Genomic DNA, 22,988 nt, shown 5'->3' with positions numbered 1-22,988 from the left:
TTAACTTTTTTGTATGAATATCATCATGCATTCTTAAACAAATTATTTTCTCAGAAATATTTGTACATAGAAATTATTGGCCAGAAAGGTCTAAATTTTTAAGATTCCTGTTGCGTATCACCAAATTGTTTTTTCAAAAAGCTATATCTACCAGTATTTCCATTAGTGAGTTATAAGAAAATCTATCAATGTGCCATCATAAAACTTCATATTTATCTTTATTATATTTTTATGTATTTGAAAATCTGATATACCCTTATGAGTATATATGATATATGGAGGGGGAATAAAGAGATGTAGAGAGACAGAGAGAAGGAGATTCATTTGATTTGCATAAATTTAAAAAAATTGTTGTAATTGCACACAATACCTTTATTTTATTTATTTATTTTTATGTGGTACTGAGTATCAGACCTAGTGCCTCACACACGCTAGGCAAGTGCTCCACCACTGAGCTACAACTGCAATCTCCAGCATAAATCTTTTAGCTAAAATGACATTGACATTTTTCAAATATTTACTAGCCATTGCTATTTATTTAGAGAACAAATTTTTGTATTTCCCATAAGTATTATTCATTTGTAAGAACTCTTCGTATATTAACTACAGTAGTCATTTGTTATATGTTGTAAATATTGCTTGAAGGTTTTAGATTGTCTTTAAATTTGATTCATAAAACATTTCACGTAACTAAAATAGTTATATTTTCCAACTGTAATACTCATGTCTCAATTAATAAATACTCATATCTTAAAGAATTTATATAATTTAAAATATAATGAAGAAAATGAAAATAACTCCCACTATACATCATTCTAGTTTCTTTGCTATGAACACAGAGATCACACCTAATACTATTTGTATCCTGCTTGTTAATATAAAAATAATACATGACATTTGTCCATATTAATAAATAAAGCTGTACATCATATACTTACTAATTGCATAGGATGAGTGTACCAGTGCTTATGTAGCTAATCTCCTATTTGATAATTTTTGTGATCTTTTCCTCCCTAAAATGTTTCATTATTAAAAACAATAAGTACCCTTATAACACCTGTCTTTACTGATCACAGTCTCACCAACACATTAATATAAATTTGTAGATGAACTGCTGGTTAAATTATTTCTACCATCAAATGCTTTTAACACTGATTCCTAAATTACCCTCCAGAATTATTGCACTAATTTACACTCTCACAACAGAGCCTGAGAGAGACCATTTTACCCACACCATCAACTGCACTAGGTATTGCAATCATTTGTTAATTTAGCAAATTATTTAGCAGTTACTTTCAACTCTTGCCAATAAAAATGGAAGGAATAGTATCACATAGCTATTTTGATTTGCTTTTTGTGATGCTAAGAATATAAACTATCACTTCCTATTTGGGGGCATTTTGTATTTCTTTTATGCACTGCCTGTTTTATATGATTATTCATATTGTTTGAAAATAGGTTAAAGCTGTATGTATAGCTTATTAGAAAACATGAATGAAGGGTCTTTGAAAACATGAACAGTGGGACTATAAAGCTTATAAATTATACTGAAGGGAAATTTTTCATCAGAATTTAGAATGATTGGGGCTGGGGTTGTGGCTCAGCGGTAGACGCTTGCCTAGCATGCGCAAGGCCATGAGTTTGATTCTCAGCACCACGTAAAAATAAGTAAATAAAATAGATGTATTGTGCCCAACTACAACTAAATATAAATAAATATTTTTTAAAAAATAATTGAAAATGATTTCTTAAATAGGAGAAAGAACTTAATCATAAATAAAAAGAAGTATAGACTACGCTACTTTAAAATTTAAAACTTTTTTTCAATATAGCACATCTTAAAGTAGAAAGACAGGCCACAAAGTGAGAGAAGATATTTGCAGCACATAATTTTCAAAGGCCCAATATTTAAAATATATAAGAAATTCTTAGAATCGATAAGAAAAATCAAGACAAGCTAATTGAATAACAGATAAAGATCAGAGTAGAAACTTCACAAAAGAGGAAATACAAATGTCCAGTAAACAACATGAAAATATGTCCAGTCTCAGTAGCAATTAAGAAAAATTATATTTAAACTAAAGAGTTATTTGACATACTCATCAGATGGCAAAAAACATAAAGGATAATAGTGTAGAATGAGGAGAATCTCATCTTTTACTACTAGAAATGCAAATTTATAATATCCTTTTGAAAATAATTGGCAATATCTAGGAATGGGGATGTGGCTCGTGCTTGCCTTGATACTTGAAGCCCTGGGTTTGATACCCAGTAATAATAATAATAATAATAATAATAATAATAATAATAATGCAATATCTAGTAAATCAGAGCTAAATGTACCCTGTAATCCAGTAATTGAATTCCAGATATCTCCAGTTATACAAGTGCTAGAGAAACTTCTGCACATGTATAACTGGAGATATAAGTATGTTTGATGTGGTATTTTTCATAGCTGTCAAGCACTAGAAACAACTCAAATGACCATTAAAAGTAGAATAGATAAACACATTTAGTTTATTCTTACAATGGAATACAATATAAAGAACATGGATGAATTTCAAAAGCATCATTTTAAGGTAAAGAAGAAAGACATGAATTGATACATATCATATAGCTGTACATTCAAAAGTGGTTAAAATCATATCATTTAGACATGCATGCACAGGTGATAAATTATTATAATTAGTACAAAGTCATTAAAGCCAAGATCTAGAGGTGGTAACTCTAGGCATGGAGAGGGAATACAATGGGAGAGATAACAAAGGGGATACTGGCAGTCATGTTCTTAGCCCAGGTGGTGATTATTACAAGATGTTCACTTTGTATTTATTCATTGAACTCTATATGTATGCTCTATGCACTCCATTTAAAACATATTTCACTTTTAAGGGTGAATTTTAAAAATAGTTATGGATCCCTCTTTCTACCAATTACATTCTACGTGTGAAATAAAGCCCTAACTTGCCTATTTTTACAAAATATCCCATTTTCCCTATACCATTTGTTGGCAAACATATCCCTTGCCCACTAGTTTGTAACAATGTCTTAATCACTTTTTTCTAAAGTTCTATTGTATCATTTTGGTCTGTTTTGTGCTGTCACTAGACTTCCCATTCCACAGTGCCACAGTTACCTTCTTCATTATTACTTTTATTTGCCGTTTTCTTCCTCCATGAAAATCTTAATATTTGAACTAGTTAGAAGTCTCTAGAAGCACAACCCAAACTCCTGTGATTCTGCAAGTCTTTTTGTATCCACCTCAAAACATGGATTTCTATCTGGCTTTCAATGCTCACCCCCCGCAGGAACCCTTGGGGTTATATAAACTTCCACAATTTTGTTCACCTAAGTTTCAATCACTCTGTGCAGGTCTGGCATACCTCCTGTCCAAGGATGGGAGACCAGCTCTTAGGCTGTGAGGAACTGGGACCCTGTGTAATAAACAGAATCAAAGGCAGAAATGAGATTACAAGCCACCTGGTGATGAGGAAATCAATCATTCTCCTCAAAGGGATTTGCTCTCTGTGTGTGTTTTTCTCTTTCATTCTTGTGGATGCAGACAGGATATTGAACAGCAGCTGGGCTCCCTGATCTTGGCAACAGACATCAACAGGCAGAATGAATTTCTGACCCGATTGAAAACTCACCTCCACAATAAAGACTTAAGGCTGGAGGATGCTCACGACAGACACTTTATGCTTCAGGTAAACAATGGCAACAAAAGCCATTAGCCTTGCTCAACAAAAACCCTCAGGGGCATGATCGATAATTTTAACACATTTGAGAAGGGGTTGTCTCACATGGTACAAGTTAGAGTATTGACCTACTTTATTAAAAGTTTGGAGACGCATGAAATTGTAAAGTGGTTTTCAAGCAAGCAAAATCTTGGTTTTGCATCAGTAAGTCGATAATATCTCACTTTTCCTTGTTCAGTAACTATTTCACCACAAACTAACCTCACTGGAAGGCTGCATGCATGCAGTGTCAAACACTTTTTTTTTCTTTTATTGAGGTTTTGGGGAGTCAAACCCAGAAGGGCTTTGCTTGTGCTAGGCAAGTACCCTACCATTGAGCTACACCCCCCAGCCCAAGTGGTTCCCTCATTTTGTGGTTTGGTATAAATTTGACCAGTGTGATATCTGTGCAGTTTAAAAGACTGTTTCTATAACATAAAAGTTTATTGTTCATTATAATTCTATCAAAAATTAAAAAACAAGTAGCTTTCGTTTACCTAAAACCTAATTCAATAGGGTTTGCTTTACATCCTTCACTCCTATTGTAATCTGAGACTTACCATTTTTAGACTCCAATAAATAATTTATTTTAAGTTGAACTGAATTGAATTGAATTGGATCAGGCCCAGTTCTTTCTGCTTTACTCCATGGCAAGAAGTCACTTGCAATGTGAGAGCAAGGAGAAGAGTGGACCTCAGAAGTAGAAGTTTGACCTCGTGTCCAAATGAGAGCCTTTTTGATCTTTCATTTTCTCTTGGCTTCCTTTTTCCCTTTTAACACAAAAGTCTGACTATACAGACCCTGGACTCATCTAGGTAGACCAGATTTAGCTAAGGAGTTGGAGACTTGACTGTTCTTTTTGGGGTTTTTTTTCAGGCCTCACACCCTGCTCCACAGCTATCCAAACTGGTCCAGTCCTTCTAGGACATGCCCTACACCCAGCTTTAGAATGACCTCCCTCCTTTCTTTCTTTCCAAACTCATTTTCTGATACCTGAGTGTTCAAAGACGAACCAGGTATTTGCTTGGAGTGACTCAGCCAAGTTGTGAGTGGTTGAAAGATTGGCCTGAACATTTGCATATTTCAGAAGGAAGACTTGCTGACTCAGATGAATTCCAGAAGGGCAGAACCTGCAGGGAACTTCTGTCCCTGACCTATTCCAGCATGTACTGGTGCCCTCATGAACCAGGAAATAAGTAACCAAACTTTCATCTTAATAAGATCTAAAGTTCTCCTAGACCCAAACATAGCTAGCTGTTTGTGATCCCAGGAATTTGGGTCAAAACTATAGACACTGCTGGCAGACAGGTCTCTTGGCATCAGTCTCTTAGCATTGGTGTTAGAATCTACATGGTAGGAATTCAAGGTAACCCTCCTAGGGTTTTCATCACATTGACCAAAGCACATCACATCCCTGATCCAGGCCAAGGAGGCCCCGAGGTAGCTGTGCAAATGCATCACTCCTAGGTTTCATATGATTTAGTGCCCTGGTAGTAGTCTGAGCTTATATACACACACAGAAACAGGCTCATAAATGCAAACACACGTAACCTAAGTGATATATGAAATGGGTCAGCATGAAAGCGGGTGACACATGATCTCACTTGAGCCTGGTCAGGGTCCCTGCAGCCTCCCTGCCTGGAAGAGTGGGGCTATAGAAGGAAGGAACCAGGCCATGTCTATCCTTGGCTTGCCCACCCCAGGTCTCTTCCAGGAAGCTCCATGTCCCTGGACGGTGGCTCTTCTCTTCCTCTCACTGCTATAAAGCAGGAGTTCTAAACGAAGGGTTTTGGATAGTTATGAATAAATGCTATTTCCTGAAACGGCATGTCAGGGAGGCCCTCTGTGAATTTGGGGCTGGTACCACTAGGCTGGCTGGTGTGACGGCCCTTTGGCTTCAGGTCCACAGGCAATTAAAGGGTCATCCTCTGACAATCTCTCTCTCTGCCCTGTCCCTTCTCAGATCGCCTTGAAGTGTGCTGACATTTGCAATCCTTGTAGAATCTGGGAGATGAGCAAGCAGTGGAGTGAAAGGGTCTGTGAAGAATTCTACAGGCAAGGTTAGTAGAGATCCCACAGTGACTGCATTGCCCCTTCTCCTTTTAGGCATCTCTCCTGATAAAACAGGAAATGGCTAATCTATCGTGACATTTGTTCTTCAAATTCTTATTATCCTAACCTTTCTCTTTAGCTCTCCTGCAAACCATCCAAATCTTCTGTGGAAAAAAAAAATTAACAAATAACGTTGATTTGCTATGGCAACGGGTATTAATGAGGCACCAAAAAGGAGTGAAAGTAAGATATACATATATAAACCAATCGACACCTACGTGTACACAGCTTTCCTCTGTGGATATGATAATGTGAGGAACAGTTTGATCTTTACCCTGACCTTCATTTTAATAAGCTGAGCACCCCCTAAAGGCTAAGTGCCATTTGGGGTCACCATCTCCCTTCAAATAGGACTCCAATCCTTTGGTATGACTTTCTCTCTCTCTCTTTCTCAAACAAGGTTAATAATTAAATAGAACATAGCTGACGGAAAGTTGAGTTCATCCTTTCAAACACAGTTTCGACATTGAGGCAGGAGAATTTTGCTGTGAAAAGACAAGTGGCCCTGAGTTAAGCTATAATTTTGAAAAGATCACCCTCCTTCAGAAATAAGGCAACGACTTAGCAAGCAGGACCTTGCCCTTGGGTGGAAGACTGGCCTTTAAACACAGCCTTGTTTCTTCAGGCCTGGTTTCAACATCCAGGATATTTGTTCAGGCATCTCTGGTGCCCTCATGCCAGTGACAGGATCAGGTTGGAGAGGCTGAGAACAAACAAAGCTTGAAGTGTCCCTCAGACCAGCTCTGTGGGGAGGTCAAATAGCAACAGTGAGCCTTTTGGAGAAGCCTCCATTGAAAGATGTGTCAATGACATTGTGGTGGCCCCAAAGACAGAAGACAAAGAAGAATTGAGTTCATGTGGGGCCAGAAGGCTCTGCTCACTACCTTTTCCTCTCAGAACAGAAGTGCTCATGAAGTCCCTACAACTGTTTAATTATACCTGAATTGAGAATGAGAGCTGAGAAATCAAAAGCTCAGTTCTAGTTGCCCATGATATAAAATCTCCTCTGAGGGCGAAGCAAAAGGAAATATGATGAAATTGGAGCAAAGAGGTTTTGTATTAGGTAGGATAAGTACTCTCTTTGCTCTGTAATATATAAACTAATTGAAATAGCAGTGGGAGAAGTGCTAGGATCTTCATCTTGGAGATCAAACAATGGTGTAGAGAAAAGATTCTACTCTGACCCACTTGGTTTTGACTCGATCCCATGCTACTTCTGGCATCAATTGGGGTTTAAATCTTGTTTTTGCTTATCTAGCTCCTTATTTAAATTTGTTGTGTTTTGCTTTATATTTGCCATACGGGGGATTAAACTCAGTACTGGGGATTGAGCCCACTGAGTTACATCCCCAGTCCTTTATTTTATTTTATTTTATTTTTTTTGTTTTGAAACAGGGTCTTACTAAGTGGCCAAGGCTGGCCTCAAACTTTCGATCCTCCTGCCTCAGTCTCCTCAGTTGATGGGATTACAGGCATGTGCTACCAGGCCCAGCCACTTATTTAGATTTTGAGAAATTTGAGGCAAGGACCACAACACTCATGCAGATATTAAATCCCATAGAGTTAGTGAATCAAAGTTGTTAACTAAGTGGAGTAACGGCATCAGTGGTAACCTAATCTTCTTGCAAAAACTTGTCCCAATAATATATGCATGTACAGCATTATAAAAAAATAATATATGCATGTACAGAATTATAAAACTTGTCCCAATAATATTTGCATGTACAGCATTATAAAAATAGAACATTTGTTACTGATTATTAAAGGTGAGTTTTCATACACTTCTCTGGCATGTCTCCTGGCAGAGGAAGGAACAGAGAAAGAGTGGGTCCTTTTATCTTAATAGCTTCTGGCAGAAATTTTTCCTGCTTTGAGAATAAGACCAGATTATCTGCTCATCCCAACAGCCTGTCCTCCATACTGAACTATTTTTTTTAATTCTATAAGGATGACTTGTATCAATTTGATTGATCCTATTCTAGTTTGCAGTTTAAGATTTGGACTTAAGTCCCAATTCATCCCAGCCTGCTACCAACAGGTAGGCTTCCACAGACTACCAACATTCCTGGACAAAGTGACTCATAATGTCAAGCAAAAGCAAACTCTTAAAATCAAAGTTGAAGACACAAAGGGAAAGGCAAAGGAGATTCTACAAATTCAGAAAAGTGTTAGATTCTCAGAACAGAGATTGATATTCCAAACATGATGCACCTCCTTCCCCACCCTCAATACCTTAAGAAAGTCATGTTTTGACTATGGATTGGTATCTCCTCATAAACCCAGTTTCCCAAAGCATTTTTTAAATATATGCTCCAGCCTTGTCAAATCCTCAGCAAAAATGTGGTTTTTCTATGAACAAAGCCCCACTTGGGAAGTTATTATGATTAATATGAAGAAGTGGCAACCAGTTTGTTTTCTACTCTCAAAATACTAATCAGCAAAGATCCTAAAGGGAAACGACTATTGGACTTTCCTTTTTGTACACTGATTAGTAAAATGCCTGAAGCATACAAGTGCTTTGTAATGCCTGTTGAATAAATGAGATAACAAATGATCTCATTGGAAGCCCCCTAATGATAGAGATCATAAGGGAGGACTTGGTGCTTGGTGGGATTTGGGCTGGGAACTGAAGGGTGGGTTCAGCTCTACACTTACCAGTATGGTAGCCATGAGGCACATGCAGCTAACTAAATTTAATTAAAATGTAACAAAGTTTAAATTTTAGTTTCTCAGTTATATTGATCATGTTTCAAAGAGCTACCAGAGTGGGCAGTGCAGAGAACACTTTCATCACTGAAAAAAATCCTACTGGATGGCACTAGACTAGAGGGAAATGGAAATGGACAAAGGCACTGGGTGGGGGGAGGTGCTGCTCCTGCTTTGTGGACCAGCTCCTTCTCACAGAAGGTAAGAATGAGAGAACCATGGAGGGCCCTATCTGCTTGGCTAAAGTAGAGAACAAGAGAATGATACCATCTTAGAAAGGGCACCCAGGAAAACATGTGTAGTTGACATGGAAGAAACACATGGGAGCCAACTAGCTAAGAAGCAAAAATTAAGAATGAGTTATTGAAAGACCAGACTAGGGTTAGAAAAGAGTGAATGAAAGGGGAAAATGAGATGTTCTAAGACGGGGAAAAACATAGGTTGGATGCCTTGAGATGAGGGTGAGGAAGTGCTGTGCTTGACTGAAAACTCACTATTAACTAAAATGTGGAGGTGAGGAAAGGAGCTGGAATCCATGTCAACACTAAATGGTGTTCTGACTTTATTTTTGATTAATTTGTAGCTTCAGACTGAGCTACTTCTCAAGTGAGAGCTTTCTGGTCCTTCTACCCATTTCCTACCTATTTATTGTTCCCAGTTGTCTCAGGTAAAACCAGACTACTGTGAGGAAGTAGGGGAAGGGGAGGCCCTATTTTCTTAACCTGAACTTAAGGCTAGAACCTTTATTTCATGTTAGAAAACTAGCTGTTCTTTTGTTTATTTAGATCTGTTCAAAAGTATTCTAGTCCCAGAATGCGCCTATTTATAATGATCTCATTATAAACGGTCATTGACTCCCTTAAAATTTACCTTTTTAGGCAAGTCACCAGAGCAAGGCAGAGCAAGTCTGTGTTTAACAAGTACCTGACCATAACAAGGGAGGCGACAGTAATCCCCAGGATAACTTCTTCCAACAAGGTCATTAAAACTATGGACACATGTTTTATAAATTCTAGATTACCAATGTGTTTCTTCCTCTTTATTCTTAGGTGACCTTGAACAGAAATTTGAACTGGAAATCAGTCCTCTTTGTAATCAACAGAAAGACTCAATCCCTAGTATACAGATTGGTGAGTTGAATTTCTTGTCACTTTGAAATGAGCAGTTTGGTGCCTCTGCCAGGAGTCACAAAGAAAAGATCTACATGTAGGGTTCTAAAGACCAGCACTGAAGGTCTGAATGTCTGCATCCAATAGACACTTTATTCATGAAAGATCTACTAAATAATTTTCAATTATAAAAATAGGATGTTAACTTTGTTATAGACCCTTAACTCACTTAGTACTAAAGTTACAGTATTTACTTAACTTTCTGGTTTAGAATAAAATCAAAATCAAATCAAATAGAAGTAACTAGAATCTATACTCTCTTTAGGGTTTGAAGGGTGGTGAATCAGCATAATGGAATTATGGGCCCATCCACTGTGGGTCCCTATTCCTCATCCCTAACCCTCACTCCAAAGGCCCAGGCCCCTAGAGCCCTGATCCTCTATGACCTGGTATCCCTGTTTTCTGTACTCTGTACTTCAAAACTTATTTTCAGTCTCATTCTCTTAAAACCATACTCTCTTTTTAGTGTCCATTATGATAAACTATTAAAGTGCAATTAGTGCATCCAAAATAATTATTACTTTATGTAATTGTATTATACATAAGATCATGAATCAAATTAGATGGCAGAAATTTTAGGCACTTAAGAAAATTTCTGCTCCAGTAAGAATTTCTGTCACACCTTAAAATACCCCACTAATTCCATCTACATTTAAAGTAAACCTTTCTTCTCTTTGCAGTTCCCTTCCATTGAATCCAAACATGAAATTTCAACTCTTTTCCTTGTAATCTCTGGCCCTGATTTGTAGCAGTTTATGTTTTTTTTTATCTGTTTCCACAGACCTCAGTTAGCTTAATGCATTCACAGGGCTGTAGACTTCTGTAAAGCTCAAGGCTTAACACCGTGGCACTGGGAAAGAAGAGGGCATCTGAAAAGATCTGCTGAAAATGGAGAAAATATGAGCAAATTAAAATGACCATCACTGTGAGTCAGATCTAATCCACAGTCCACAGAAGAGTCATGAAGTCATCCTCAGGAGATAGGAACTAAGTAAACACAGCTATTAAGATTTGAATGGAATATACAATTAATCAAATAGGCATGTTGGGATTATGAGATTAAGGATGATCCCTCTTTATCCAGATTGCCCTTAATTGTTTTATTGTTTTCACAATTAAGCAGATTCCTCTCCCTGAAAATGGGAGAGAAATGATAAAAAAAAAAAAAATAGAGCCCAGGACAAATGGCAGTTCAAAATCATTGGGGCCAGTGGAGCATCAGCAACAGAAATGTAGTCTGAGAGTTCCTGAACCCAGTTCTGTCCTAGCAGACACTTAAGCCATGGCAATTCTGCAGATTCCGTTCCTAAGCCTGATACTCACTATGTTAAACTCCAGCTTTAAAGAAATTTACCAAGCAACTGTTTTCACACACACACACACACACACTCCAAACAAAAACATTTACACTGTTAAGCACACAGCCTAGATTTGCAAGACAGCCTGATTTCAGAGACTCTGTCCTGCGGTTGTCATGAGAACACACTTACTTTGCCAGATCATATGTCCTGATTTTTAGCTCAGGAAAAGGTGGTTACCATAGATACCTCTTTTAAAAACAGGTAGGGTTGAGTGAATAGGGAAATCCCGTGGATGGTATACCAGAACACCTATGGTAAAGACAAAGGTTGTAATTATGATGTGGTTCTCAGATCATAAATCTTTCTCCCTCTCTGCTCCACATCACCATGCTCTCATTGGTTCTGAGTTGGAAAGTGTAAAAAGGGTAGATCAAGCTAACCTGGAAAAACAGAGATAAACAAATAGATAAAAGATTGGTCGGTGTTGTAGGCTCCAGCCCCCACCAAGACAACAATCTTCCAGTTAGTCCTAAATAATGCAACTCTTTCCTCTGTCTAAAAATGTACCCCCTCACACACTCTTTTTTTTTTCCCTATCCCAATCCAAAATGAGAATTTCCTGACTGCAGGTCTCAGTTATGCTTAGAAAAGAATTTCTAGGTAAGTAATCTATATTGACCCAAATGGACCCCACTGGGGCTTAGTAACCCTCCCCATGTATTCCTTTCTCCCCTCTCTCCACCAAATTCTGCATTTTAGAAAGAAAGTATTAAATCAAATTAGTAAAATTTACAGAAAGATGAAGGAGAAGAAGTTTTCCTTCAATCCATGTCCACTCCACTCCTCCCTTCTCCCGCTGCTTCCCTCTGGAGGATAATGCTGCCACAAAGTCCTCTCATCCCTGGAGAAGAGAGGCTGCTACCACACACTCATGGGTCGGCTTTCAAGTCCATAGTGCAGAAGTCTTCCCTTATTTGAAAAACTGCCTCCAGATGTCTATTCAGACTTTAAAATTGCTTTCCTATCTAGTGTAAGAATATGTATTATTGGAGAAGTATAAATGCAAACATATAATTCCAGGAAAACTTCAGGGGAAAAAAATGAGTTCATTTTTTTCATGTTGGATTTGTAACTCGTTATACTTAAGTAAATTTGATACTCACACTTCAAACTTTAGAATAGCATCATTTTGCAAACTAGCTCTTTAGATATTGAATATTTAATTATTTTTGCAGTGAAAGACATTAGAAATTAGGGAGCTTGTGAAGGAGAAAAAGAAAATAGCAAATAAAATTGGAAATCCTTATTTGCCATCTCCCTAGATAATCTTAGCAAAACAGAGACATAAAGCCACTGGCTTCACTTTCTTCCTGGGGTTCAGGTCATCTAAAATGCTTTCACAATATTTAAATCACATTTCACATAAGATGAGATCATGCAGAAATACACAAAAATATTTTACATTGCTTCTTCCTTTTCCCATCTTTCTATCATCCTCAAAGGTCAAATCTCTGCTGTTTGGTCAACAAAAAGATGATCCAATCAAGCCTTGTACTTCACATGCCTTTAAACATACAGAGTTAGTTGTGGGAAACTTTTTATTATGCTGAAAAACATTTGCCTTTTCTCCCCACATTTACATTTCAAGAAAATACATCAAAACCTAAATAAGTCCAAGTTTGTGATGATTCCAAAAATTCCTACCTGGGCTGAAAGTTATCTTTGCTTAACAAATTATGTGTAATAGGGAAAACACAAAAGCTTCAATCATTAAGAGAACGGATATGCAATAAAGAAGTCTAATATCAAACAATCTTCTCTGGTAGTTGAAGCCATGATCTTTTTGCAGACAAAAATCTGGATTGAAAGTGAATGAAGCTGGGCACAGTGACGCACGCCTGTAATCCCAGCAGCTCAAGAGGCTAAGCAATTAGCGAGGCCAATTTAGCGAGGCCCTAAGCAACTCAGAGAGACCTTGTCTCTAAATCTCTAAATATTTAAAGTGCTGGGGATGTGGCTCAGTGGTAAAGCCCCTCTGGGTTCAATCCCTGGTACAAAAAAAGAAGAAAAAAAAAAAAAAGAAAGAAAGAAAGAAAAAGAAAAGAAAAAACAAAGAAAGAAAAGAAAATGAAAACTTCATTACCCGTACTTAGTTATTTAACATCAATGAAAACAAGACCAAACTATAACATGATAATCTTGAAAAAATCTTCTGGTATAGGGTAAACATGAATAGTCCCATCAGTGCAGTTGCTCTTCCTAATGGCCTCAGGCCTTTCCTCCCTCCCAGCACTTGTCTTTCTCCCTCCGTAACTAAGAACAGCCCATGTTTATTGAGTTTAGTGTCTACTTTGTGCTGTGAGCATTTAAGCCCTCTCCACGTGTTAAGTCACTGAATTGTGGTAACGACCCTATGTCTTTGGTTGGTACTCAGCTCCTTTTCACACCAGGAAACTGAGGCACAAAGAGATAAGCCACAGCCCAAGGAAATGCATCTCCTGCTCCTATGCTAAGGGTGGTGACCATATCTCGTTGCCTGGTGCTGGTGCTAGTCCCGGGCCGGCCGGCACCCGCGGGTTCCCGGGTCGTGCTTATGAAGGATGTGACGGGTTGGCCTTGCCTGTTGCAGGTTTCATGACCTACATCGTGGAGCCACTGTTCCGGGAGTGGGCGCGCTTCACCGGCAACAGCTCCCTGTCGGAGAACATGCTAAGCCACCTCGCACACAACAAGGCCCAGTGGAAGAGCTTGTTGTCCAGGCAGCACAGACGCAGGGGCAGCACAGACCACGCGGTCCAGGGGACTGAGAAGGAGGAGCAGACTGTGGCGGAGGGCGATGCGCCCTAGTGCCGCCTGCCCTGGTCCTGCGCCGCGGAGGACGACCTGCAGCGCGCCCGGGAGCGCGATCCTGCGTCCCTAACCTGGGTGGCCTCGGGGCTCCCTTGATTGCCTCTTTCCTCCCACTGCCTGCCTCGCTCCTTTTCCCAAGTGTACAGAAGCCATTTTTCACCTAGCATTAGCTGCCGAAAGAAGCAACTCCATTCAAGAAAGTGGGAGCGGATTCCAGGGGCAGTCGCCCCCCAAGGAGAAGACTGGGAGGAAGCCGTGCCTCTGCCACGTTCCCCACTGGCCCTGGGTCGCACTGTGACCAGCAGCTCCTGAGACCTGAGTATCTTAGGGTTTGCCATCTGCAGGACAAAAACACCAGCATATTTGGAACTCCAAGGATATTGGTCTTAAGTGCAAGAGCACAAATAAGAGCGTGAAAGAAAGTACCTTCTATTTTAATAATAATTATTATTATAAGAATAATAATAAATCTTTTTAACTTTTATATTTTATGCACTAGACAAGGGATCTAAAACTTTGGACTAAGATTACTCAGTGTACCCAAACTTGAACGGGGGTTCATTGTTTTGTTACTGACTTTATGCCACTTTGGGTCAGAAATTTGGCATCTTCTGAATTTAAGAAACCGCGTTTCCTATCTGATCCGGGGGAAGGTGCTGTACAGTTCATTCCTTCGCACCGTTAGCCAATCTGTCTTTTATGGATTCAGTGACCTGTTTATATTCATACATGTACATTTTCTGTAAATACCAAGCGCTACTGATTCCCATGCCAAAATACATGAGTATTATGGGATTGCTACCTGTATAAACAATGGCACTGTGAACAGAATATTGTTAGTTTTAATACATGAGAATGCATTTGTAAATATGATATAGAGTTTATTAATATACTATTGTTTGCAGATAAAGGCCTTAACTTTAAACATCTTTCATCTTCTGAAAACTGCCCAACTTAAACTGCCTGCCCATGTCCATCTTTATGCTTTCCAGCTAAGGTCACAAACCAAAACTGAATAAAGTCTTGGAGGAAACATTTTTGGAAACTTCACATGCATTCCGCTTGAGACCATAGTTTTAATCTATGGCACCAAGCATTGTTTCCTCAGACTAATGAGACCCTTCAGCAAGCCTGAAGCTACTTTTCAACGCAACAAGTTTCCACACTGTTTTAACCAACCAGCTGATAAGCTTGTGTTTATGTGACTCTTGTTATGGAATGTGGTGGTGCGTCAGCCTCACAGGAGACATAGCAGGTCTCAAAAACCTTCTGTGACCCTGTCATCTAACCATCAGGGAATTCCTGGCTCCCATACCACACATTTGTCTGTTATGGCTACAGAACCAAAGTACCTTTGGTCTATGGTTAGCAAGTATTTCTTTGGTGTTAATAGTAACTGGATTTTTTCTTTTTCATTAATGTCGTGTGAACAACTAACCAACTGTTTAGCTGAAATTAATATTATTTGAGCAAAGAAATCATTTCAGTTTCATGACAAACTTTACTTTCCTGGCATGTCATTGTAGTTAATTATGGAGTGTAGCAAGGAGAGGCACCTTGGAATTTTGTCACCGTTTTCCTCTGTATAGACTTGACTACAAAAAGCCAATAGTTACAGAATTCTTTTCTACTCTTATAAACTCTGTGCATTGAACTTTTTTCTTTAGAAGTCCTATCATAACTGAGGTTAGTTGAAAACTCTCAACGTCCCTTTCATTTTTACCCTTGAACTGTGTGGTAGTGGGAGAATGATCATTTCTGCCATGATCAAGCTATTTCTCAAATTCAAAGAAGGACAGCAACTCTCATTTCCCAAGTGCAACTGGTTTGGTTTTTTTCTTCTTTCTTTTAATGTATAAATGAAATGTTAGAAACTTGACCGGCCTGTAATAAGTCCCTGTAGAAAGAAAGAGGCTTTCGGAGTTAAAGTTTGGGGGGGAATTTGAAAAGTTGGTTACATTTTCATTAAAGGAAGAGAAATTGTCAGATGGTGCTGAAGAAAGTATGAAAATCTTATGAAATGGGTGAATGATAAGTTGCAATTACTGATATGGATAAGAAGGGAAGTTATGGAAACTTTTGTTTTCTGTAGTAACTACAAACTGACATGTGTTCCTCTCTTTAATATTTTGAAGCTCTCAGCTTGGTGAGGCTCCAAAGGAGAATATTCTGGATGGATTCCTGCTTCCAGGCCACTCTTACTTTGCTTCAGTAATGCAGAGAGCATTTTCACATAGTCGATTTAATTTTAATGTGTTTCAGATCAAATCAAGGAAAGCAGTTACTGGACACAAGAAAGTAGAGATAGGAAAGAAGGCATTGTTTTAGCTAATGGAACCTCTATCTTGAGTTAGGGAGCAGACTTTATTTAAATTTAAGTATTTCATTATTTAAATACATAAGATAATGAGTTTTCTTGGTAGTTCTCAGTATTTAGAGCAAAATTGTTTCTGTTACAATTGGTCCTAAAGAAAAGCTCACAGATAAAACTGCCAACATCCAATGGTGAAGCCTATGAGGTATCTAACAGTACCATAAAAATCTAAAGGTGAGACAGGATATATAAATTATATGCATCTGTCTCTTTCATTCGACTGTGTGGAGATTTCTTGAGTTCTGCATTTGTTGGGAAAGAAAGAAAGGAAAAAAGGAAAGAAAGAAAGAGAGGGAAGGAGAAAGGAAAGAAGGAAGGAAGGAAGGAGAAAAAGAAAAGTATATAAAAACTCTTTTATTTCCTGCTCCTGGCTTTCTTGTGATACCTCAATAGGAGTCCCATGACTGGTTGAGACATGCTATTGGGTCATCCATGGATTTTTATCTTTACAGTCTCATTCTCCTAGCCCATGGATCATCAATTATTGACTTACCAAGTTTAATTCTGTCATTGCCTGAGAAGAAAAGATTCAAAGGGCTATTTTTAGTCAGTTAAAAGCAAAGTCAAGATCAAAGTAAGAAAGAGTATATGTCACTGCCAGGCCTGAGAGTCAGAGTCTGCTTTTCCTCAAAGAGCAACAATGAATAGTGAGCCCTGACTCACCAAACTCTGGCCTATCCATACCTCCCTGCTAGGCTAAGTAGAAACCAGCTCTGAGTCTCCCTGCTTATGGTTTCCCACAAAGAGCTTTGGCGTGCATCCTGTATCCCTGGTCTTCATATACTGCTTCTACAAATTGCAGACTTGTTTTGTAATCTTTTCTCATATTGAATCAGATGTGCTTACTGATTTGGATTTGGTGATGAGCTTGTATCTCACTGTATTTCTCATGCTTTGTTCTTTTAAGCAAATCCTTAAAATTGTGTCATTTTTGTGTACACATGTAAGGTTTGAAAAAATTGTGAGTTTTGCTCAAAATGCGGCCTCAATACCCATTGGCATGTCTAGATGAACAATTAAAAATAAAGATGATTTCATAAAGTATAACAATATTAAATATCCTAATTCTCACTAGATAACATGTTATCAGACCATCAGTTGGAAATATTCAAGGAAAGAACACAGATGTAGACATAGTCTGTGTGACTCATTCCTCTGGGGGACTGATGTCAATGAAGACATCACTTGGCAGTTAGATCCAAGTTAGGAAATGGGCCGCCCTTCAACTCTTACATTTCTCTGGAGTCCCGATATTTTTCTGATTCACATTTCTCAAATTCATACATGATTGGAAATAGATAGGAAAACATATAAGACTCAAAAAATTATTTTTGAAAAATATAGTCTCACATTTCAGGATTAGAGGCCACCAAAAACACTAAAACAATTCAGGCAGGACCGCTGAGTATCCTAAATCTATCTTGAAATAGAAGACGGAAAGACAAACATCCTATATATTCCTCTCATATTCATTTTATTGAGATTTGTATTCAGAATCCCACTGATTCCTGAATGCCTTCCCATGTCTGAATGCAAAGCCACCTTTTCATTCATGGATGTTCTATATCATAACTTTGAAATCAAAAGAGAGATCCCAGTGGTATTGCAAGAAAAGGTCAGATATGACCTTCAAATACTAATGGGAAACAGCTGCTATGTCAAGTTGGCAGAATCAACTCGAAGGTAGATTTCAATTGAACAAATATTGAGGATCCACTATGTCTAGTTGTTGTGCTGGATATTGGGTTATAAAAAGAACATCTGGACTTTTGTCAAAAATTGGCATTACCAGGAAGTGCTTTTTAAAGAATTTGTGAAACTGCACAGGTTCAAATGTAGCCAGGGCTTCTTCCTCGCATTCAACATAACAGAAAGCAGATAAGCTTCCAAGACAAAAATGGGTCCCAAATCTCGTTCTGTCACTAACTTATTCTTTGACTTGAGGGAACTTACCAAAGCCACTAAAAAATTATTTCCAGCTAATAATACCTTTTATGGAACTGTTGTGTCATTTAAAAGAGATTACATACAAAAAAACATCAAACACTCTCTGGTGCATGACAGACTTTCAATAGATAAAATTTCTTTTAAATTTCAAAAAAAAATTGATAAATAATCACTCACACATGGGTGAGAATGGGGACAATTAATGAGGAGTGTAGTAAAAAAGGAGTGTAGTAAATCACATTAAGAAGTCACATTCATTTTTAGAGTTGTTGACAGATTGGTTAATTTCTGTCTTTATTTGCAAGGTTGGGTCAAAAGATGATTTCTTCAATCGGTTGCTCAAGGCAGGTTCTGCCCCAGCTACAGCCTGCTTTTCTATTTAGTCCTCTGGATAAAAGTGTAAAATTATAATAAAAAAAAATAGAATCAGTCACCTCACTTGTTTCTCTGCCACCAAAGCCCTCATTCTTGCTGGTCCTCTACATCAATCAGATCCTGAAGTTTTGCTGGACTTTACAGGGCTGGTGTCTCCCAGGATGCACTCCATTCACTTCACTCACTCATTTCCAAACATATTCTCAGTTACAGCTTATTGTCTGTCCTCCAGCTAGACACAAAGCAGAGCCACATCCTGTTGGAGATGGGAGATGACCATCTCCTACCTCCTTGGGAATGCAACAGACTGTCAAGTATTTGAGTAATGAACCAATAAGAAGCTTTTAGCTATAAAACAGTCCATGACAGGCTTTTTGTTTTTGATTAAGCTAGAAAGATTTTATATTTCAGTTGATATGGTTTGAAAATGCATGCTTGCCTTGTCTTAGTTATCTAAGCAACAATATATTATTAATTTAATTGCCTGTACTGCTTCAAATTCTAGTATTGCAAGTGCTGATTTAATCTCCAGTACTTTATTTTCCCTTTTAGGGAAGCAATGGGGTAGAGTTTTTAAAAGTGTGGGCTTTGCAGTCAGATGAGAATTTCAAATTCCTCATTATCACTTGCCGTTAAACCCTAAGCATATAATTGACCCCATCTCCTCATGTATAAAATGATAGTAACACCTTCATCCTGGGGTACTGTGAGATCAAAATTAAACAGCATAAAACAGCACAGTTTCTAGAAGAAAATGGGATTATTACAGTTTGGATCTGGAATGCCCCCCAAAGATCCATGTGTTAAAAAATGTGGTCCTCAGCTTGTCACCATTGGTAAGTGACAGAATCTTTAAGAGGTGGGGTCTAGTGGAAGGAAGTTAGATCATTTGAGTTTGTGTCCTTGAACAGAATGTTGGCTCCGAGCCCCTTCTTATTTCCTTTTTCACCTCCTGGGTGCCATGAGGTGAGCTGCTTCCTTCACCATGCACTCTTGCCATGATTCACTGCCTCTCCACAGGCCCAAAAGCAATGAAGCCAACCAACTGAATGGTTGAAACCAGCATGGACTGAAACCTTCAAAACTGTAAGCCAAATAAACCTTTCCTCTACAAATCAATTACCTCAGGTATTTTACCACAGTGACAGAAACCTAAAGTACTTAACAAATGTAATTTAAAGAAAAAAAATATCCTATACAGTGGGAGTTGGGATGTATCTTCCTGTATGATTGTATCAATTTTGTGCAAATAAAAACACAGAACCTATTGGCAAACATTGGGCATGATTATATTTATAGGTGCCAAGGTGGTCAGAAAATAATCCAATGTTATAGACAAAATACTGTCAAAAATGATTAAAGAAAGAAGATAATACTCCTAGGGTACTAAGAATGTTCATAAAAGAACAGGGCAAATAAGGACTCTCTCTTCTGATTGTAAAGTAAATACTCCCACTCTGGTCATAAAAATCCGATTCTGGCAGGAGAGAAGGTTTACTAAAATAAGCAAAATTTGATAAACTACCAAGCTTTCATGAATTCCACTCAAATCCTACAAATCCTATACATCAAAGTTTTCAGTAACTCTTCCCCTCGTAACTTCTTCACCAGAGCCTCTGTGCCCATAGACAGAAACAAAGGGCTCCAGGGTAGTCTCTGCAAATTTTGATGGCTCAAAATTAGGCTCAGTTTGCCTGAACTAACAGTTCCCAAATTGTAAAAAAAAAAAAAAAATGTATGTGACAAAAGATGTGTGTTAGCTGTTCCCAGTGGGAGCAGTCAGAATGACTTAGCCATAAACTTAGGACACAATGGATAAAACACATAGGTGTCTCTCCTGCATGCTTCTCTGAGCTGTTCTGTGCTCTCCCTGATACGATAGTACTGATGACATCATTTTCTTGGACCTGGCTTTGGTTTCATATCATGAAGACTTCCTTAACTGTCCCAACCCAAGTTGATTGTCCCATTCATCATCTTGCTGCCTTAATTCTTAGTGATGATGAGTTATTTTGGTTATAATGGTTATTTGTCTGAGTTTGTGGCTTAACTTTACCCATTACTAAGATTAAACAAGTTTCCAAACTTCCTGTACATCAGCTTCTTCATCTGTAAAATGATTATTAATATATATATATATATATATATATATATATATATATATATATAAAATCATTTTTGTGCATGTGTTTGTGTGTGTGTGTGTGTGTGTGTATGTAAGGTCTATTTCGTAGGACTTTTAATGATTAAAAGAGTTCCTACACATGTAGCACTCTAAACCATGACTGGCACATAGAAAACACTCATTTTAGTAAATGTTGGGGAAAAGCCAACATCTTCTCCCAGACAAACATGATTTGCAAGATCTTTGATGCAAGAATAATTATCTTTTTTTCCCTAACACTACACATTACATGTGTAGCAGAGAAGATGCCAAAAAATTTTTTCTTAAATTAAGGAACTAATATTTGATAAATCAAAAAGAATATGAGAATAGTATGTTAACACTCAAATCCAAACAAATTGTAACAATAAATGCTCCAGAAATGGAATTTAGTTCTGTAATTGCCATCTGGTAGACTCCGAGTGTTTCCAGGAATACGGTTTAGGAAGACAATAGTTTTCTCCTTCCAGTTTATGAGTATACTCTTCTAAGTGGTAAGGGCAAGAACAACTTCCCTGACAACCACAACATTCAAAGATCTCTAGGTTCTCCCATTCATCTGGAAAAGAAACCTACAGAAGCACCACTGAATCACCTCCTTTGGGAGACTTGTACAAGATGGTCCTTGTGATGCACAACCCAAGAAATGACAAATCCCAACAGTTGTGTTTAAAAAAAGACCATGGGAATAGCAGATGAGTCTTTTATTATATCCTTGTAAAAGCACTTTCGATTACACATAACCTACTCCCACTCTTCCCAATAAGCAATGATGTGTAAAAGGTGAAGGTTATCAGCAAAGTAAGCTTAATGGACCGAAATATAATATTTGTTTGGGGAGTTGTTTATTTCTTCCTACTTTCTATGGTTGTATTTCAGTTCAAACTTCCTCCTCCTCCTCCTCCTCCTCCTCCTCCTCCTCCTCCTCCTCCTCCTCCTCCTCCTCCTCCTCCTCCTCCTCCTCCTCCTCTTCTTCTTCTTCTTCTTCAGTTATAGATGGACATAATACCTTTATTTATTTTTATGTAGTACTGAGGATCAAACCTAGTGCCTCACACACACAAGTCTTGAGCTCTACCACTGAGCCAGTCCCTCAAAGCTTTCTTTTCATTTTCTTTCATCTTTTTTTTTTTTATTTTTATGTGGTGCTGAGGATTGAACCCAGGGTCTTGCACATGCTAGATGAGCACTCTACCGCTGAGCCACAACTCCAGCCCCATCAAGCTTTTCTTAACAGGAAAGTCAGACCTTACCTTTCTGTGGACTTTCATTTTCTCAGAAACACCCAACTGGTTCCATTTGATGAAAAATAATTTATAAATGAAAACATAACACCTATGATATTATATCATACTATAGGTAAGAATTATATTCTATCATTACAAATTTTAAGTATTAACCTTGCTGAGATGGGTATAACAAAGAGTTTTAATAGATCTTTCAATTCTGGGTTATATAATGCTTTAAAATATTCTTTAGATATCTCAATTGACTTTAGTTACTTAAAATGCATTAATTGTTCTATAAATAACTTTTTGCATCTGAAACTTTATCTTGAATTTTAATGAGAAGGTTGAGGGCTTTTTTTACTCTAATAAACTTTATCCCATAACTTTGAGGTAAAATTGAAGTACAATAAAATGCACATATTTAAAATATGCAATTTGATAAGTTTTGATGTTTTGACACGTATGTAACCAATACAATCAATATAAAAGCATTTCCATTACTTTTCTTAAAATTTGAACTCATGCCGACTGTGTTTCCTGCATGATTTATTACATTAGAAAATCAATCACCTTAAGATATATAGAACCCCACCCCCACATCCCAACTACTTCTAAGTTAAATGGCACACTCATAAATATCTCACAGGTCAGAGAAGAAAGCAAAAGAAAAGTAATAAAAAGTGCTTTGAATTAAATGATAATAAGAGCTCATAATATCAGGATCTCTGGGAGAAACAGTACTCAGATAAATATAACAAAGCACTTGTATCAGAAAGAAGCTAGATTAACAAATTATTTTCAAATTAGGTAGTAGGAAGGAGAAAATAAGAGTAGGAGCAGAAATATATGAAATAGAGAAGAAATAATACAACTAAAAGTTGATAAAAATCAAACAAGTCTAATCAAGAAAAAAGCAAGAACACAAAACTTATTATCAATGGAAAGGGAGCTGTCAAAATAACCCTACAGATGCTAAAAATATATTAAGGAAATATTATAATTGCATGCCAACATATGTGATAGC

At 37.7% G+C, this 22,988-nt stretch overlaps 1 protein-coding gene across 2 annotated transcripts in view; it reads left to right on the top strand.

The window, feature by feature from the left end:
* Window positions 1-17,299, top strand: part of Pde7b (phosphodiesterase 7B) — a 310,149-nt gene extending 292,850 nt beyond the window's left edge. For both annotated transcript variants that reach the window (XM_076858226.2, XM_076858227.2), the window contains 4 exons: window positions 3,563-3,707; window positions 5,701-5,797; window positions 9,605-9,685; window positions 13,655-17,299. In XM_076858226.2, coding sequence (XP_076714341.1) covers window positions 3,563-3,707; window positions 5,701-5,797; window positions 9,605-9,685; window positions 13,655-13,872 — 541 coding nt within the window. In that variant the 3' untranslated portion in view covers window positions 13,873-17,299. The remainder of the gene's footprint in view (window positions 1-3,562; window positions 3,708-5,700; window positions 5,798-9,604; window positions 9,686-13,654) is intronic.
* The last annotated feature ends 5,689 nt before the right edge of the window (window positions 17,300-22,988 follow it).

Source organism: Callospermophilus lateralis, chromosome 6 (genome assembly GCF_048772815.1).
Source record: "Callospermophilus lateralis isolate mCalLat2 chromosome 6, mCalLat2.hap1, whole genome shotgun sequence".
Classification (NCBI taxonomy): Eukaryota; Metazoa; Chordata; class Mammalia; order Rodentia; family Sciuridae; genus Callospermophilus; species Callospermophilus lateralis.
The sequence above is the reverse complement of the archived record's forward strand: the minus strand, read 5'-3'. Positions and strand labels throughout refer to the sequence as shown.